This window comes from Uranotaenia lowii, chromosome 3, assembly GCF_029784155.1.
Source record: "Uranotaenia lowii strain MFRU-FL chromosome 3, ASM2978415v1, whole genome shotgun sequence".
NCBI lineage: Eukaryota > Metazoa > Arthropoda > Insecta > Diptera > Culicidae > Uranotaenia > Uranotaenia lowii.
This window is the reverse complement of record NC_073693.1, coordinates 222,940,503-222,957,621: the sequence shown is the minus strand read 5'-3', so window position 1 is coordinate 222,957,621 and position 17,119 is coordinate 222,940,503. Positions and strand designations below refer to the sequence as shown.

General features: G+C 38.6%; 2 protein-coding genes and 1 non-coding gene across 11 annotated transcripts in view; 2 read left to right on the top strand and 1 right to left on the bottom strand.

Moving 5' to 3' along the window:
- Window positions 1–17,119, bottom strand: part of LOC129753543 (protein winged eye-like) — a 531,910-nt gene that overhangs the window by 69,970 nt on the left and 444,821 nt on the right. For all 9 annotated transcript variants that reach the window (XM_055749366.1, XM_055749368.1, XM_055749367.1 and 6 more), the window contains exon 4: window positions 861–1,003. In XM_055749366.1, coding sequence (XP_055605341.1) covers window positions 861–1,003 — 143 coding nt within the window. The remainder of the gene's footprint in view (window positions 1–860; window positions 1,004–17,119) is intronic.
- The window catches only part of LOC129753567 (40S ribosomal protein S25), a 458,367-nt gene that overhangs the window by 228,708 nt on the left and 212,540 nt on the right, over window positions 1–17,119 (top strand). The gene's annotated exons all lie outside the window — the stretch shown is intronic.
- On the top strand, window positions 7,743–7,849 carry LOC129758896 (U6 spliceosomal RNA). Its single transcript, XR_008740120.1, has one exon. It is a non-coding gene; the product is annotated as a U6 spliceosomal RNA (small nuclear RNA).

Sequence of the window (17,119 nt, the reverse complement as noted above, 5' to 3'; positions counted from 1 at the left end):
CAACTCACCCTTTACACCGATAATGACTTTCATTCATCTAAATCAACGTTTAAAAGTGCAATCCGTGATGTTAACTAATTTGAATTGTATTGTTATCTTATTCATAAGTTAGTTTTAATATTAAGTCTGTATGGCAGTAGTCAAAGACTCCAAATAAATAAATAAATATTGACCATTTCCAGTTGTTTTTGCTCGTTAAAGATGGGAGATTGTGAAATCCTTCAAAGAAATTTAGGTTTTTTTGTGAAACGAAATATTTCAATCTGAAAGTAAACGTACACAAAAAAATCTTATACTTATGCCCTGGTCAAGTTCAGCACTCTCTCGGCAGGGAGAATACTGCAAGAGTTACCAGTGTGCAGGTCTCAGGCATCACTGGATCTACATTCAGAATTCTGGATTTTGGAGACTCAATTAAACTTGGTTTAGATAGAATGGCACTTTCGAGATGTTATGAGTTTTTTCTGAAGAATTTGGAGATCCATTGCACCACAAAATTGCTAAAATCAAGTTTTGATTGTTTAAGTCAGGTATGGAGGCCATATATGTAAATTGTCTATCATGTTTGAAACGCACCCAATATAATTGTAAAACAATTCTGCTTCCGAAACCTTTATTCAGCCGAAATGGAACTTTGAAAGCGTGCATTTAGGTAAACTCGGATCTTTGGTTACATGTGTCTCTATAGCTTTTCCGGTTTTTATTCCCAGTATTTTTCCTACAAGATTTGAACGGGTTTTAATTTCCAACATTTCCATACTGTCCACAGTGAAAGGATTCAGGCCTACGAAAGCCTCTTAACGTCATATCCATTAGGGTCACCTGGATGCGGGTCTCTAAATCCTTCTGCTGATACTTACTTGACTGAATGTGACGGCGGCGGCTCCAGCAGCAGCAGCACTGTGGAAGTTCTTGGCCACCAGTTCCAACGGTGAACAGGACAGGAACGGTGAGCTGGCCGGGGGTGTGTTATACCCGCCTGCAGCAAACAGCGATTCGGTCACTGCAATAAGAAAAACAGAGAGAGAGAACAAGAAATTAGATCTTTTGTGTTAACTGATTATACACCATTTTTTTACTGCCGGCCGATTTCACATCGGCTACGACTGTGGCGCGGATGGAATTCCGAGGAAGAGGAAAGAAAATTACAAATTCAAAATAAATAATAATAAAAGTCGACCCTCTTCGTCTCCTCTGTCCCAAGTCCCAAGTCCGGCTGGACAAGCCGATCAACGATACGGGAAGAAGGCTTCGCTGCTGCTGAAATATTTGCCAACAACAAAACCGGCATGACCAGGAAACTGAGAGAGCCCGGCTGAGTGAGAGACACTCGAGAATGCTGCTGAAGTGAACACTGGAAAAAAGGCTAAATGAATGTCAGGCCGGTTGAGAATCGTTTGAGCCAGCCAGGAGTAGGTAGGTAGATGAAGATAAGGCCCCTGTCATCCATCCGTCTATCCAGGGCTGTAAAACGGGGAGGGCTCCCGGGGAGGGACAGCAGCAGCAACAGCGTTCTCTATTATATAATGCACGGTGGGCACACGTGCGACTTGTGGAATCGAATCGCTGGATGGCCGGCGGCAAAGACGGGGCTTTCGGGTTCGAGAACTCGTTTGGAAATGGGTCAACCATAAGCCCCCCGAGTTGAGTCGAGTCGGTAGTTCCAGTTCCCTCGAGCTTGCTGACGCCAGCCGCGGCAAAGCAGCGGAAAAACGAATATTAGCAATCTCTCTTACGCTTGTCGATGGTTTTTTTTGTGTGTGAACTTTTCAGCCACCGAAGGCATTGGCAATATATGTTGTTGTTGCTGATGTTATGAAGTGCCTATTTTGAGCCATTTTTTTCGTAGTTTGATTCAGCAATCAGGCTGGATTACATTTTCCACTCGAGCAAATTTCGAGGAATTCATAATAAATAGCTATGTGCGGGATGTTTTTTGCTATGCTATGCAATGTTAACCGGGAACTCTTTTGTCCGGTCTATTGATGGACAGCGAAGAAAGAACGGTCAGGTTAGGTTTTGATGTGTAAACTTTTTTTTCCTGTTTATTGGAGTGGAGTTGCTATTTTGTTTCATTCCGTAGCGAAATGCGCAATGCGAAAAAACTACACACTTTGTTATTCTAAATCGTCAAAGAAAAAAATACAGACCGATTACCGACATTTCAGAAAAAAACTTAATATACTTTTAAAAATTGTATAATACAACTTGGATATCAGATTCAAATCATCAGAACGCGGTGACATTTGGTGCAGATTGTAAGAACATTTTTATTAAAAAAAACACCGATGTTAAAAAAAAATATTTTTGAAAACAGCCGATCAACAAATAACCAAAAAAAATGTCTAAAGTTATCTCTTAAATTAGTCAACAAACAAAAGAAACTTTTTTTTATCCTTGAAAATGGCACCGAAGCACCGAAACGTTGTAATTATTGTCGTATCCGATGGTCTCGCGGCATCGACGAATCACCCTCTCTGCAATTCTTACACACCTTTCTACATCCTCAAATTTTGAGACCGCTTGTGTCGACTATAATCCGATACAATCTTGTACAAACCCCTTCTCCAATGAATATCGATTTGCATGTACCTATACTTTATCATTCATCTCTTTCTCTCTTCTACATGCTCATATATGTATCTTATTCAGAGTTGTGTTTCTTGTCACTCTCTCTAATTTTGATGTTGATTTCGTCTCTTATTATCATTGGGATATTGTGTAATGATATTAATCATCAGGTTATTGTTATTTATAATCCCAGATATATATATATTTTTTTCGATATTATTATTTATTATTATTTTATGCAATGCTTCTCGTAAATCGTCCTGTATGAAAAATTTTAACAGTTTTATAAGCGATACTAGAAACTATTTTATATTTCCGGTTGCGGGTTGGTTTACAAACACACGAAAAGCTGAATTTGGCTGGTGGTTTTTTGCCGTTGCTCGGTTTGAAACAAAGAAAGTTTTAAATAAAAAAAATGCCGGTTTACATACACACACAGTACTCAGTACATCATTCGACAATATCCTGTGATAGGATATGGGATATGTTTTATTTGGATTCTTTCAGATATATACAATGCGGTTGCGCTGCAGGGAAGACAATGCCAGTCATTAGTTGTTAATGGCGGTCCGGCATAGAATCTTATACCGATAATTCCACCTCCAAGAAAGTTCATTATTGGAGTAAAATCTGATTTGTAGGTGTGATCACACAATAATTCATGTAATCACGAGGCAAAGTGAAAGCTAAAGTCTCAGCCATTATTCACTAGATTTGAAGAAAAGGTTACCTTTTAAGTTTTTTTTTTTCAAACCATCAGTCATCATAGGAAGCATCGATGTGATAAAATTGTAGGTGCCCACACGTGCCTGAACCAGTAATGAATCACAACTCCCAAGAGAGACTGGAGAGAGGGGACAAATTTCCTGAATAACTGCAATTTGATGTACAAATTTATAGTCCACCCTTGTCACTATCATAAACCGACATTGGGCCTAGGCATAGAAAAAAAAGCATCATCAACAGCATTGCATTTTAATGACTACACAACAGTACAGGAGATGTTACTCTCCCTACACCGAAATCTGTCCCTCCCGGTTCTATAATCCAAACTTTTTTTTCTGTATTTCGGGGTGCACCATACTTAGGTACACAACTAGCTAGCTCACTGCTAAACGACATCGATGACGACGACGACGACCAAGTCCATCCATGGCAATGTTGTTTGCATGGATTAAACATCCCATTTAAATGCAGCTGAATTCATAATAATAAAAAGGCTCCCAGTGAATGTCACCAAAGCCCAAGGTTTTTGTCGACCTTTCCCGAGCCCAATCCCTGGAAGACTCCGGAGAGTGAAGGATGCCAAGGAAGGGAAATAGACTGACTTATGGCTTCTGGGCATTCCGAGGGTTAGGCATGAGAAAACCGTACCAGTACGAAGAATAGGGGAGAGTGGGGATACTTGATCCCCTTTTCTTATTTTCCCCATATCTTTTTGGAAAAATTTAGCAACTCGCCGTCTTTGACATTTTCTGAAAGCCTGTAACTTCAAGTTTCTATGCTCAAAAAATTAGAACGATAATTGAATCCGTTGATGAACTAGAAGCATTTTCGTGGGAGTAAAAAAATTGCGATTTTTCTGAAGTTAGGGGAGACTTGATCCCCTTTTGAAGCAGACTTGATCTTTTATTCAGGAAGCCCTAATCCTTGTAAAAAATCAAACAAAATCTCAAGATAGAATGTTAGTTGACTATTTTGGTCATGTTTGTTCTCATTTCACAACTTATAACAGACATAAAAAGAAAATTCTATAACTTTGTCTCAAGGCTAATAACATTGCATACTTAAAGGCGCTACTTTTTATAGTTAAGAGAAAATTAATTATTTTTGCTCTTTTCTTCAGACAATTGTTTGATAAATATTAGTTTTTGGATAAATATTAGTAATTTCGCAATCAGCAATCATAACGATCAATTCAGAACAAGAATATGCCGTTTGGAAGGGGGATCAATTGTACCCAACTCTAGGGGATCAATTGTACCCATAATCAACATTTTAGATAACTTTTTCTGAAAAAAGTTGAGAATTTTTCATCGCTTTGAAAATATGGCATTATGAAATTCATTTTACGCTCGAACGATTGATACATTGGAACAAATATTTTTTTCATAATTTTTCCATGTAAGGAACATTTTAAAGTGATGAAAAAAGATCTTCAAGTTACATTTTGTGAAATTTTTCAAACAAAGTTCAATTACTCAAACAATTATGTTGTTAAAATTTTTTAAACTACAAGCATTGTTATTTTGCTCTTTTTGGCACATTTTTCTAGAACATTTGATCTTTGTAAGACATTCCAGTTTCGAGATATAGCTAAGGAATCAAGTATCCCCAGGGATCAAGTATCCTCATTCTCCCCTAAGTATGTGATCGGAATAGAACATAACCGCACTTTCTGAGGATGGTGTCTGAATGTGGGAGTAAGTAGCCGAGCTAAGCCAATCTACGCCAACGCGCAACTGTGCAAAAGTTCGTCACCCACGCCATCATCAACCGAATGGAAGGAAGGCGGCTGAAGGAAGGACTAAACAATCAAGAGTTAACAAATAATATTTTAAATAGACCAATCCGCCTGGATGTATGTGACGCTTTGGATGGGTGTTTTCGGTCTAATGCACCATGTTTTCCCCGAGCGATTAGGACACATCTCGTCCAGTGAACCTTTGCGGTTCTGATGATGTCTCCGACCGGAACTGACAAACAGGCCGAATATACCCGGTGCCAGCAAAAGTCCGGCTGATGATGATGGAAATTAAATGCAATTCTTAGCTGCTGCGGCACCCTTTTGTGGCCTGTTCACTGGGTCCTCAACGTGGATAGTAGGCTATTGGATAGTGAGATCGTACAGAAAGTTTTGTGCGAACAAAGCAACAGTTGCTGTAGGTGGTTATTATGATTTATAAATTGTTTCATAAATTTATCCACATATATTGATGGCAATACTTATTTGAAAGGGTTTCCGACTCATCCTCTACACCCATAAAAGAGGTTGCAAAAATCCAATGCCTTTTTAGCAAATCTCTATGCCGAAAATGCGCTGGAAAGTGTACTGTACCAAAGATGATATGATTAGAAAAGCTCTACTGGTATAAATACTCGAGCTCCCAAGCAAAATTATGCATAATCGAAAGAAGAAAAATACTTCATTGGATTTTCATTCTAATTGGATAATTTATCAAAAAAAAAATATTCTGAGTATTGAACTCACCCATCTCAACTCGGCTTACCAGACCGATATCTTATCCAGCGCACCATCTGAGTCGGTTATCAAAAAACAAAGTTTATTGTCATAGTCTTTCTGCCACCGGAGATTGCCAAAAACCGCCGCCTGCTGTTTGGCCGGTGTTTTTTTCATCTTTAGTCTTTGATGAGAAAGGGATGAGAATGGGAGGGAAATGGGGTGAAAATGGGAAACTAGAAACTGATTTTTTTATGGATTACCTAAACACTAAGAACTGTTCGAAAATGATGCATGACCACTACATTCAAGTGAAACAAGAAAATTATTTTATGAGATTTTCATCCTATTGTCTAATTTATCCCAGAAATAAGAAAAAAAAATTGCCGTCGAATAGAGTGAGAATCAAACTCATAACAGCTGTTCCCTTCATCCTTGCCAACCCGACAGCTTCACAAGTGTACTACCTGAGCAGTTAATTGTCATAGTCTATCTGCCAAATCAAAAAACAAAAACGAACAGTGCTGACTTTCTGGCACTTGGGCGGGAGTTTGCCAGTATTGTTTATGAGGGGAAAGGGAATTGGAAACGAGAAACTGTTTCTTGCTTTTATATTGATAGATAGATAAGATAAGGAAGGGACGTGAATACTTTTTTTATTTTGTTTCCCTCAGTCATACACAATGCGGTTGCGTTGGTAGATTGATGCCGGTGGTCTCAAATCGAATAATCGCGTTGGCGTCAACATCTTATGACGCCATTGGCATAAGATGTGAACGCCAGTGGAGACATATTGAGAACTCATGATTGGAGCCAAGGATGGTTTGAATCCACTCGTTCACTCAATCGCGATACACTCTTCAACGATTCACTCAAGCGCTCTTTCGGATCTCGCGAATCTTCGTCTGAACCGAACGCTGGTGGAAAAAGAATAACGTTGATCGAATCTGATTGTGAGTGCTGCTGGTTTTGAACGCTGGGCGCTTGCATACGGGCAGGTTTGAATCATGCAATGATGCAATCATCGACTTTCCTGGCTCCAGATATTCGTTCGCTGATCCGATTCAACTGGTTCAACTGAAAGAAGGAATCGAATCGGCAAATGATTGGCCCGCCGTTCGTTCAGATATCTTTCAATCGCCGAACACAGTATTTAACAAAAAAAATCATTGCGGCCAAACGGTACACGGTAGACATTTGAATTCTTCGCAACATGTTCATATTTTTTTATGATCTTTCTTATTTTCAAAGAAAAAACTGATTTTATTGCCAAGGGATATGAAAAATAAGTTAAAACTTTGATGTACCGTAAACTGGGGGAACTTTGATCAGCGGGGTAACTTTGATTAACATGAAATTTTTGCAGATTATCATCATTAACTAAGTATAATAATAAAATATCTGCAAACTGTTTACTACGTTAGAAAGCCTATGAATTGAGCTACAAATAAGCTAAATTTGGTTTTTATTAGAAGATTTTTTATATTACAAACTATAATTTCAAAATCTCAAAATATCTCGTTTTTTGAATGCTCACAAACAAACATCTCTTCTGATCAAATTTAAGCATTTAGGAGCAAATGGGTTAGTTAATGCGAAAGTTCAACTTTTTTCTTGTTGTAAGTTTAGTTTAAGTGTTATTTTTATGGTCATATGATGATAGTTTTTGAATATTAAAAAAAATCGGTCATTTTCCATGAAAATGCCCGAGAAGAAAAAGTTTGAAGAAAAAAATGAACATGGGAATAGAGCGAGGATTTAGGGAATTGCATGAAGATAAAATTTCATTTGTTTTTAAGGTAAAAAAATATTGAGAATTGTTTATATTTTTGCCCCTAAATGTATGCAGCAACATTGTCCTTCTTTTGAGTATATTTGTTTCGAGATAAAATTTGAAATCATGTAAAAATACATTAATCAAATTTGGGAACTTTTGTGGTAGTAATAGAGAACACTATCACTTTTTTTTTGAAAATTAAGGTTTTAAGTTGTTCAAGCTTCGGCTGAACATATACTAAAATTGGAACAATACAGAGAAGATTAGCATGGCCCCTGCGCAAGGATGACACGCAAAATCGTGAAGCGTTCCACAAGTCAATAATCAACTTTCCCAAAGACCGCTAGAAATTTTGACTTTTGAGAGAAAAGTTATTGAAGTATTCTTTTTGGAAATTTTGTCCAAATTTACAAAAACGGGTGTTTAAAGTTGTTGAATGAGCTGAAATATTCATCGTCAAATATTTAATGACTTCCTTGAGAGATGTGAGGAATAGTTGTTAACAAATCTTTTGGGTCTTTTGCATAATTCAATTTTTATTTTAAGTGTTGTATCTCTGAAACAAGAACATTCAATGAGATATAATTAATTGATTAAAAAAAATCTTTCCATGTGTTTCCATGTACGCTTGTTTGTTTATCAGTTATCAAAAATCAATTTTACCCAAAACTGACCAATTTTAAAATTTACACACGCCATTTCACCAAAACTAGAGGTGAGAGACTAAATTTGACAAATGTTTTGAATTTTAAGACGCAAAATTTTTCCAAAATCCGTTTTTGAAACAAAGGTACCAAAAATGCTGTTTCCCTGTGTTATTTATTAATATAAAAATGAAGATAAGTTTGGATTAAAATTTGTTCAAATTTGAAACTAATCATGAGTTTTTTTTTTCATCACAAAAGGCTAAATTTTGATGAAAAAATAACAACACTATGAAAAAAAATTTACAAATGTGGTAAATATATCAAAAATGAATGTATGATGAAAACATTACAAACTTGTGATTAAACCATCGCAAAGTTTAGACAAAAAATTTACAAAAATAAAATAACAAAAATATTGAAAATTCTATTTAAACTGCGCCACAGAAAACCATCACACAAGTTTTGGTTCAAATCACAGAATTCGAGAATTTTTTTTATCAAAAACATAGTTATTTGTTTGGAAACCTTGGGCTTGAATAATCAATTGTTTCTTGTCTTAAATCATTCTAGATGGAGCTTTGAACTTTCTTAAAGAATTGAAACATTTTTTTATAATTTTTCATGGATTTTTCAATACATGTTAACAAAAACAGTCGAAAAACGGAAGAATACATAAAAAAGTTATGAAGTATTTAAAGTTAATAATTGGAGATATTATTTTAATTATAAGATGAACAAGTTTTATAATCTCTTTTCACCGATAATGAAAATGGATACATTTCTTTTTTCATTACATTTATACCCATCATCTCCTAAGCTGATGTATACACATTTCTTAAAATCGAAAATGGGTAATATTTTGCTTTAAAAACGGTTTTTGATAAAAGTAGTTTCTGAATCATCAATTTCATAATTCAAACAACAAATCAAATGTATTAATGATACTAATCATCATAAAAAAGGATCCACCTAACGCTGACGCTCGAGCTACTTTCAGAAGCGCCCGAACGCAGGCAACCAAACTGTAGCAAAACCAACTTTGCGAGAAGAACGAATGATCGGATGCGGTCGAAAGAATTGCAATCATCAATCGCTCGCTGATGATATTCGTCTGCGATTCTTCTGTGCAGAATCATCTTCCAAAGCAATCGCTTGATGATTGGATCATAGGATGGCAGACAGGCAACCCAATCGCCTCCTGAATGAACTAAAGAGGTTGGCCGGAAAGTCCGATTGGTTCGCTCACTGAGTGCCATCGTGTGTAATTTTTTTCGAATGCGTTCGGGGAATGGATTACCTCGGGGGGTGAGTGAATCATTTTATGTTCGTCGATTTATTCGCCAATCACCATCCTTGATTGGAGCTACGGTTGAATTTTGGGTGAATAGTCAAGATTTTTAGAAGAATAGCTGTTAAGTGACATGATGTACACCACGCTTTTTTACGCGATATGAAATCTGTCGTCAACGTGTGGGGCTTGGAATACCCAGCAAACATGAAATCGTATCAGAAATGATAATCTAAGGCGTTTACAATGGTGTTGCGAACCGCAATTCCAACTGCATAGTAAAAAGATCGTTTAAAAAGTCGTCTGAAGTCAGTTTAAATCGGATATGATAGAAAGTCCGCCATGTTTGTAAACAGAGATGCCAATGTGCCTGATTTTTCAGGGGTTGCCTGATTTTTCGAGGCTCTGCCTGACAACCTGATAAGCCATTGATTTTCCCTGATCTTTAAAAATATGCCTGATTTTGCCTGATTTTTGCGAATGTCATGAAAAATGGGTAGTAAGGAACTGGAGTAGGTACCGTAGCTGAAGTGAAAAAGTGAAAATGTGGCTGAATCAAAGCAATCGAAAGATTCCCGTTAATTCTTATTGAAAAAGAGAATTGAAGGGATTGCTTTGATGCAGCAGAATTATTCAACTATGTAGGCTCACAACACATATTGGAGTGAAAATGTGGAGCGATGACCAAAAAAAATCCATTACTTTTACGTAGCCTGATTTTGCCTGATTTTTATTTCCCAAGTTCTCTGATTTTTGAAAATAAATGTTGGCAACCCTGATCATGAATGATAAACGAAAAAAAATCGCCTTGACTATAAATCGAACTCGAGTCTACTGATTACCTCTCCTACACCTTACCAATAGGCCAAATCTTCAGATGAAACAAGGCAAGCTTTAGCTCTATTATTCAGTTGATTATGAAATCGAGTCGAATTCGCTGCTAGATTCCCCGGCAGAAAACGCTCATCTTGCCTTGATTAATGGTGCTTATACTGCCCCAGGGGGGTTCTCATTATGCCCCTACAGTGACTGGTTTTCAGCTTTTGACAAAAAATTGTTAAATGCATTCTTAAACATTTTTATCTACTTTTTCAAGTTTCATCCATTTAAGCAATAGACTTTTTGAGTGTCTGAACACGAAACAATGGTGTAATTCACATATTATAGCTGTTCTCTATGATTAAATAAGCGTTTTCCTTAAGGTGGCCATTATACCCTTATCTCCCCTAAATGCTGATTTTTCAACTTTCATACGATCATTCTGTAATGTATATATGGAACATATACAAAAACACCTTAAGAATATATCTACAAAAATGTGAGCTGGGTACTTTCGCTCAAAAAAAAACGTGCTGATTCGCGATAGCCGTGTAAAAGAACCGTACCCGTGGCATAAACCGTGTAAAAAGAAGCCTTGTTAGAAAAACTGAGCAAAATCAAACCGCGTTAAAACAACCTTAGTGTTGTCGATTAGTGATGTAACCACTAAGGAGGATTGTGTTAAAAAACGAACCGTAGAGTCAAACGGGTCCAGTCAGTTCACCTGTTTGAGGGCGAATCAAAAGAAACGTACCTAGTTGGATAGTCTCGATCATTTGGGTCGAGGCGTATTCGAGAATGGAATCAACAATGCCGCAATGGAATATTTTTCAGGAAAAACACGACTTCTAAAGACTTTAACGACGATGAATTGATTCTTAAATTTCAGCCTACGTATGGTCGAGAATAACGCTAAGATCAACACGAGCAATGCTTTCATTAATACTTCAATTAGAAATACTAACTCTCTCAATGTAAAGTCTGCTTCATTTAATATTGGAACAAATTCTTTTGCTCATTGTGGCGCTCCTAGTGGACGGATTTGGAAACTTTTTTCACCCACGTGTCGGGAAATTCATTACCTTTCACCATGTATTTATGTCATAACACCAAACGTTAGCATTTTGTAAACAACCGCCATGGAAGCCGAACGGAGAGATCAAATTGTGCACAGTTTTCTTGAAAATCCATTGTTGTCGGCATCGAAGCTAGCTAAACAGCTTAAAATGCCCAGAAATACCGTATGGCGTGTTATCAAGCAGTACAAGGAAACATTGACGACGGCTCGGAAGCCGCATTCGAAGCGTCGGAGTGGAACTGTCGACCGGAAACTGCGTGGGAAAGTCATCAAGGCCGTCAAGAGGAATCCCAATCTTTCAGACCGTGATTTGGCCAATAAGTTCCAGGCCGCTCACAGTACGGTGCGACGAATTCGTCTCCGGGAAGGAATAAGGTCATTCCGAGCCAGCAAACAGCCAAATCGGACGCTGAAGCAGAACAATGTGGCCAGAATCCGTGATCGAAAGCTGTACGACCAAGTGCTGACCAAGTTCGACGGATGTATTCTGATGGACGATGAGACCTACGTGAAGGCGGACTTTGGGCAAATCCCAGGTCAAAAATTTTATTTGGCGACGGCTCGGGGGGATGTACCTGCAAAATTTAAGTTCGTGTTTGCGGATAAATTCGCCCGCAAGTACATGATTTGGCAGGGGATATGCAGTTGTGGACAGAAAACCAAAGTCTTTCTCACTGACAAGACAATGACATCAGAAGTCTACAAAAAAGAGTGCCTACAGAAACGGATTCTGCCGTTTATTCGTGCCCACGACCGTCCAGTAATGTTTTGGCCGGACCTCGAAAGCTGCCATTACAGCAAAACGGTTATGGAATGGTACGCAACGAACGGGGTCAGCGTAATACCGAAGGACCTCAACCCCCCAAACTGCCCCCAGTTCCGGCCGATAGAGAAATACTGGGCAATCACGAAGCGGAGGCTTAAGGCAAAGGGAAAACTTGTTAGGGAACATCCATAAATGACGTAGCATTTGAGGGGGAGGGGGGGAATGTGGACTTTGTGTGACGATGTGTGACGAGAGGGGGGGTAGGGGTTCAAGTAAAGCTACGTAGCTTTAATTAAATATCGAAAAAAAATCGAAATTGAGCAGAATTATGCCTAATTCAATCCAGTCTGAATATGTAGCCTACTGCCCGACTTTTTTCAAGCGTATCAAGAAGCTTACATGCAAGAAATGCAATTTATAATTTGCTTCAAATGTTCTCCAAAAGGGAGCATAGCAAAATCCACAAGGCCCCAGCCTCGGATAGAAAGATTCGTCCAAAGCGAATTGTAGGCAAAAGAGGACACGAAGTGCTGGTCATCACTCTGGAGAACGATAGAGAGTGGGTGGAGGCAGCTGACATCGCAGATGCAATTATTCCAGCCGAACAGACGATGGTGGAAAGCTGCTCAACGATTTCATTGGAATCCAGAATGGAGATAATTTGGACCGACGCAACTGATTGAATACTTACTAGCTATCCTGTATGTTGAAAGGTAGCTTAATTTTTTTTTTTTTTTGACTGATTGATACGCTTTTTTAAACTTTCATTTATAGCTTCTTTCCCTTTTTTTGTTATTTTTTGTAATATTCTTGCAAAATGCTGATAATAAAAGTAAAAATTAAAAACCGCTTTCTAAAAAGGGGGGGGGGCAGGGGGTTATTAAAGCTACGTTATTATTTAGGGGGGGTCTATGACTTTGTGACGAAATGCTACGAGGGGGGAGGGGGGGTATAAAAACTCAAAAAGAAAAGCTACGCCCTTAGGAACATGACTTAAATGAAGAACTGATGGAATCAAATCGCCAAAACGGTGGACGAAAAGGATGTGTGCCGCCTAATGTGCCGTATTACGGGAAAAGTACGAGAATTTCTTCGAAACAGCAATGAATAATTTTTTTATTTTTTTTTATGAAAGAGTAAAGAAAATGCTACATTTGTATGAAAAACAAATTATGAATTCGTTAATAAATGACTGAACTACCCGCAATTGTTTGTGTTCCAATATTAAATGAAGCAGACTTTATTGTGGGTCAATAATCATCCATATATAAAATGAGATGATGTGGTTGATTCCTGAGTAAGCGCAACGAGTTTTAATTTTGTACAATTTTTTTTATGAAAAAGTAATGAATTGAAGGTGAGTTTTTTTTTAAATAAGACCTAGCTTGAAATACTTCCATGAAAAGTTCTATAAACACAAAAACCCGTTGGCTACGCAAATTTAAATTTCAATCTGGGAAGTCGACCCTAGCACGTGATTCATCATATGAAAATTTAATTCACATTTATAAATCTTCATAAATCCTGGACACTGTTTCATTTTATTCGACCACTGTGCAATTTGCATGACAACACAGAATTATGAAGGCCTGCAAACCTTTGGCCGATATGTTCTCAAATTTATAGCTGTTGCCTGGTTTTGGCTGCATTTTAAACATACATATAACCAAACACCGACTAGTTCTCCGGATGCTCTTGCTGAAAATTAAACAGAAGAGAACAGCATCCCTTTTTCAGATTCACCTCTGAGTTGGAACGCTGGTTGCAGCCAAAGGATTTCCCTGAAAGACACCCACACGGAAATGTCCAAAAATGTCCTATCTGATACGATTGGGACCAACCACGCTACTCCGGTTGGTCCCAAGCAAATTAAAGTGATGTGCACATCGTAGGTACCTTCCTACGCTACGCTACGTGGAAAAGTTCCCTGGGAGCGAACGTGTCACAGAATGCATTCTTCTTCTAATTTGCATTTATAATCTCTTCTGCTCGTATTGCCACAGCAGCGTGTCCCCCGATTGGAACTCTCCCTCTTGAGTGGATGAAGTAGTGCTTCCATATCGAGGGCCCTGTGTTTGTCCGTGCGCCACCAGTTAGTTTTCGTGTGCTGTTTGCTTCGGTTTTCCGGAACAGGCCAAGTTTATGGCCAAATAAACCTACCTCTCTGACCTGCATCAGAACTGCATATGCAGATCCGCACACATACTCTTTGGCATATACCAGAAGAGAGTTAATGAAAATATGCCAAATGGCCAGAATTACCAAGAACGTCGTCGTCACTGTTGTTGTCAACGTCGTCCTACACAATGGTCTTCCCACTAGCGTCAGTCAGATGGCACATCTAGTGCAGGGTGGTCTCTTGACGGATTAGCAGCCCGATTAGAAACAATAAGTAAAGATTATTCTCTTCAACCTAATTAACAATCGCTAAAACGATTTAAGGCTTATAGTATTTGCTGGAAATCCAAGAACAATGTACTCAATTTTGGAGTATCTACCCTGGAAGTTAGCAATCATTTAAGCTTACCAGCATCAAGGTTCTTGATGAACTTGGAGGACCACCCTGATTTCAGCCTGTTCTCTGTGTGTGGTGGCGTTTTTCATCTAGATTTCAATTTAAATGCGATTACACACGATGCCTGAGCTTTCATGGTTTCGCGTTAGGGATGCGGAGGAGTTGATTTGCAAACTTGTGTTGCGTATACCTAGTATCGCGCTTAGAGTTGCAACTACAATATAATGCGGGGCGCGATGTCTTTTGTCCGGGAGAAGCAGCCATTCTTCAAATCCACAATCCCAGTAATGTCCGAACGGCCCCGGTCGATGGCAGTTTATCACGTGCAGGAAACCGAACGGAATGTCAACTTTAATGTTTTGCATATAGATTTCCTTCCTGAGGCCCCCGGTCCACTTGGTGTGTTTTCATTGAGCCCAATGGCTCTTGGGAAGTATCTGAGCTTCGAGGACAGGCTTTGGTAATGCGATGCACAAACTCGAAGAACTGGCTTTCGAGTTGGTTCTGTTCAGGCTCCCAGATAGAAGCACGTGGGATGAATAATGTATCCAGTCCCAAAAGCAGGAGTTTTGTTTCCGACTCAGGGCAGTCGAGCAAAAGAGGCAAACGTAACATGTTAGATGATAAAGATATGCAAGAAACATGAACTTATCGGTTTTGGAATCCGGTGGGAGATTTTGGTGGGGTTTTAAGAAGAAGGGAAGTGGATAGCAAATGGATTTGCTTTCAACCAACCAAGAAGCACCTTCTGAGGATCTGGTTAAGTTGTATCAATATTTATGTGAACTCCTGCGGGAAACTTTCTGTCGATGAGCATAAATATTCAAATTTACCGAAAGCATTTTGGATTGGTTATGCTTACTTCTGCTAACGTGACTATAGGTATGCAATTGATTAGGTACACATGATTTCAATGCATATTGTTCAACTGAAGCATTCGTCGAAAAAAATGATAAGTTAGGTTTTTTTCCGATGAATTTAGTTTATCTAAAGTGAAGCAACTTTTACAATGTTAATCAAAAATGATTAAATGAATAGCTTTCGATCATCATATTAATTATTGAAGTTAATCCACTTCGAACAAGAAGTGCGAAACCGAACGGAAAGAAAAAGAATCATAACAAGAAAACTACATTGTTAAATTTATTTTCTAACTCTTAAATTGAACTTTGCACTGGATTTTGAGCAACAACAACGAGAACTCCCATAGATAAAACCAGCGGTGATCTGAATGGTCGTAAATTAAAAAAAAAAATTAAAAAAAATGAAATTGGTTGAGAAACAAGAGATGTATAGCAGTTTTAAGCGAGAAGTGTCAAATTGACACTCAAGGTCTGATTAAAGGGTGATACGGTCAAAAATTACGGAATACTATGTAAATAAAAAATAAATACGGTCAAAATTTGGTCAAGGGAAAACGCGTGTAAATCGGTGAAATCGTTTATTTAAAAAATCAAATCAAATTTCTTTTTCAATTTAATTAGTATAAAATTCAGGAAAAATATTCAGTTAGGCTTCCGCTTTTTCAAATCTGAATTGCTGTGCCTTACGCTTAACCCCTGCCATCAGATTTTGTACAGCCACCTTGTCCACCTTCTTCGCCGCAGAAAGCCAGTTTTCCTTGAACTGCTGCTCGTCCTTAGCAGTTTTTTCGGTCTTCTTTAGGTTCCGCTTGACAATAGCCCAGTATTTCTCAATTGGGCGGAGCTCTGGCGTGTTGGGAGACTTCTTGTCCTTGGGAACCACCTGCTCGTTGTTGGCGGCGTACCACTCCATGGCCTTTTTACCGTAATGGCAAGATGCCAAATCCGGCCAAAACAGTACGGAACAACCGTGTTTCTTCAGGAAAGGCAGCAGACGTTTATTCAAACACTCTTTCACGTAAATTTCTTGGTTGACAGTCCCGGAAGCTATGAAAATGCTGCTTTTAAAGTCACAGGTACAGATAACTTCCAAACATGATATTTCTTCGCGAACTTTGACAGTTTCATGTGATTGAAAATATCAGCTACCTTCCCCTTTCCTTTTGTCGTATAAAACTCCTGTCCCGGAAGCTGCTTGTAGTCGGCTTTGACGTAGATTTCGTCGTCCGTTACCACGCAGTCAAACTTTGTCAGCATCGTCGTGTACAGCCTCCGGGATCGCGTTTTGGCCGTCGTATTTTGTTTATCATCGCGATTTGGAGTCACTACCTTCTTGTAAGTCGATTGTCCTGCTCGTTACACCGGCAACGATACACCCAGCTTGCGGCTTCTCGGAAAGAGAGGTTAGGGTTTCGCTTGAAACTACCGGCAACTCTCTTTGTCGTCTCAGCGGCTTCCGGTTTTCGATTTCCCCACGATCCAGACTTCCTGGCTGTCGACAAACGTTCCCCAAACACTTTAATTACATTTGTGACGGTTGATTTAACGATTTTGCCAGCTTTGCGTGCGAGTAGCTCGGATTTTCGCGATGCGCGAGCAAAATTTTGATACCCT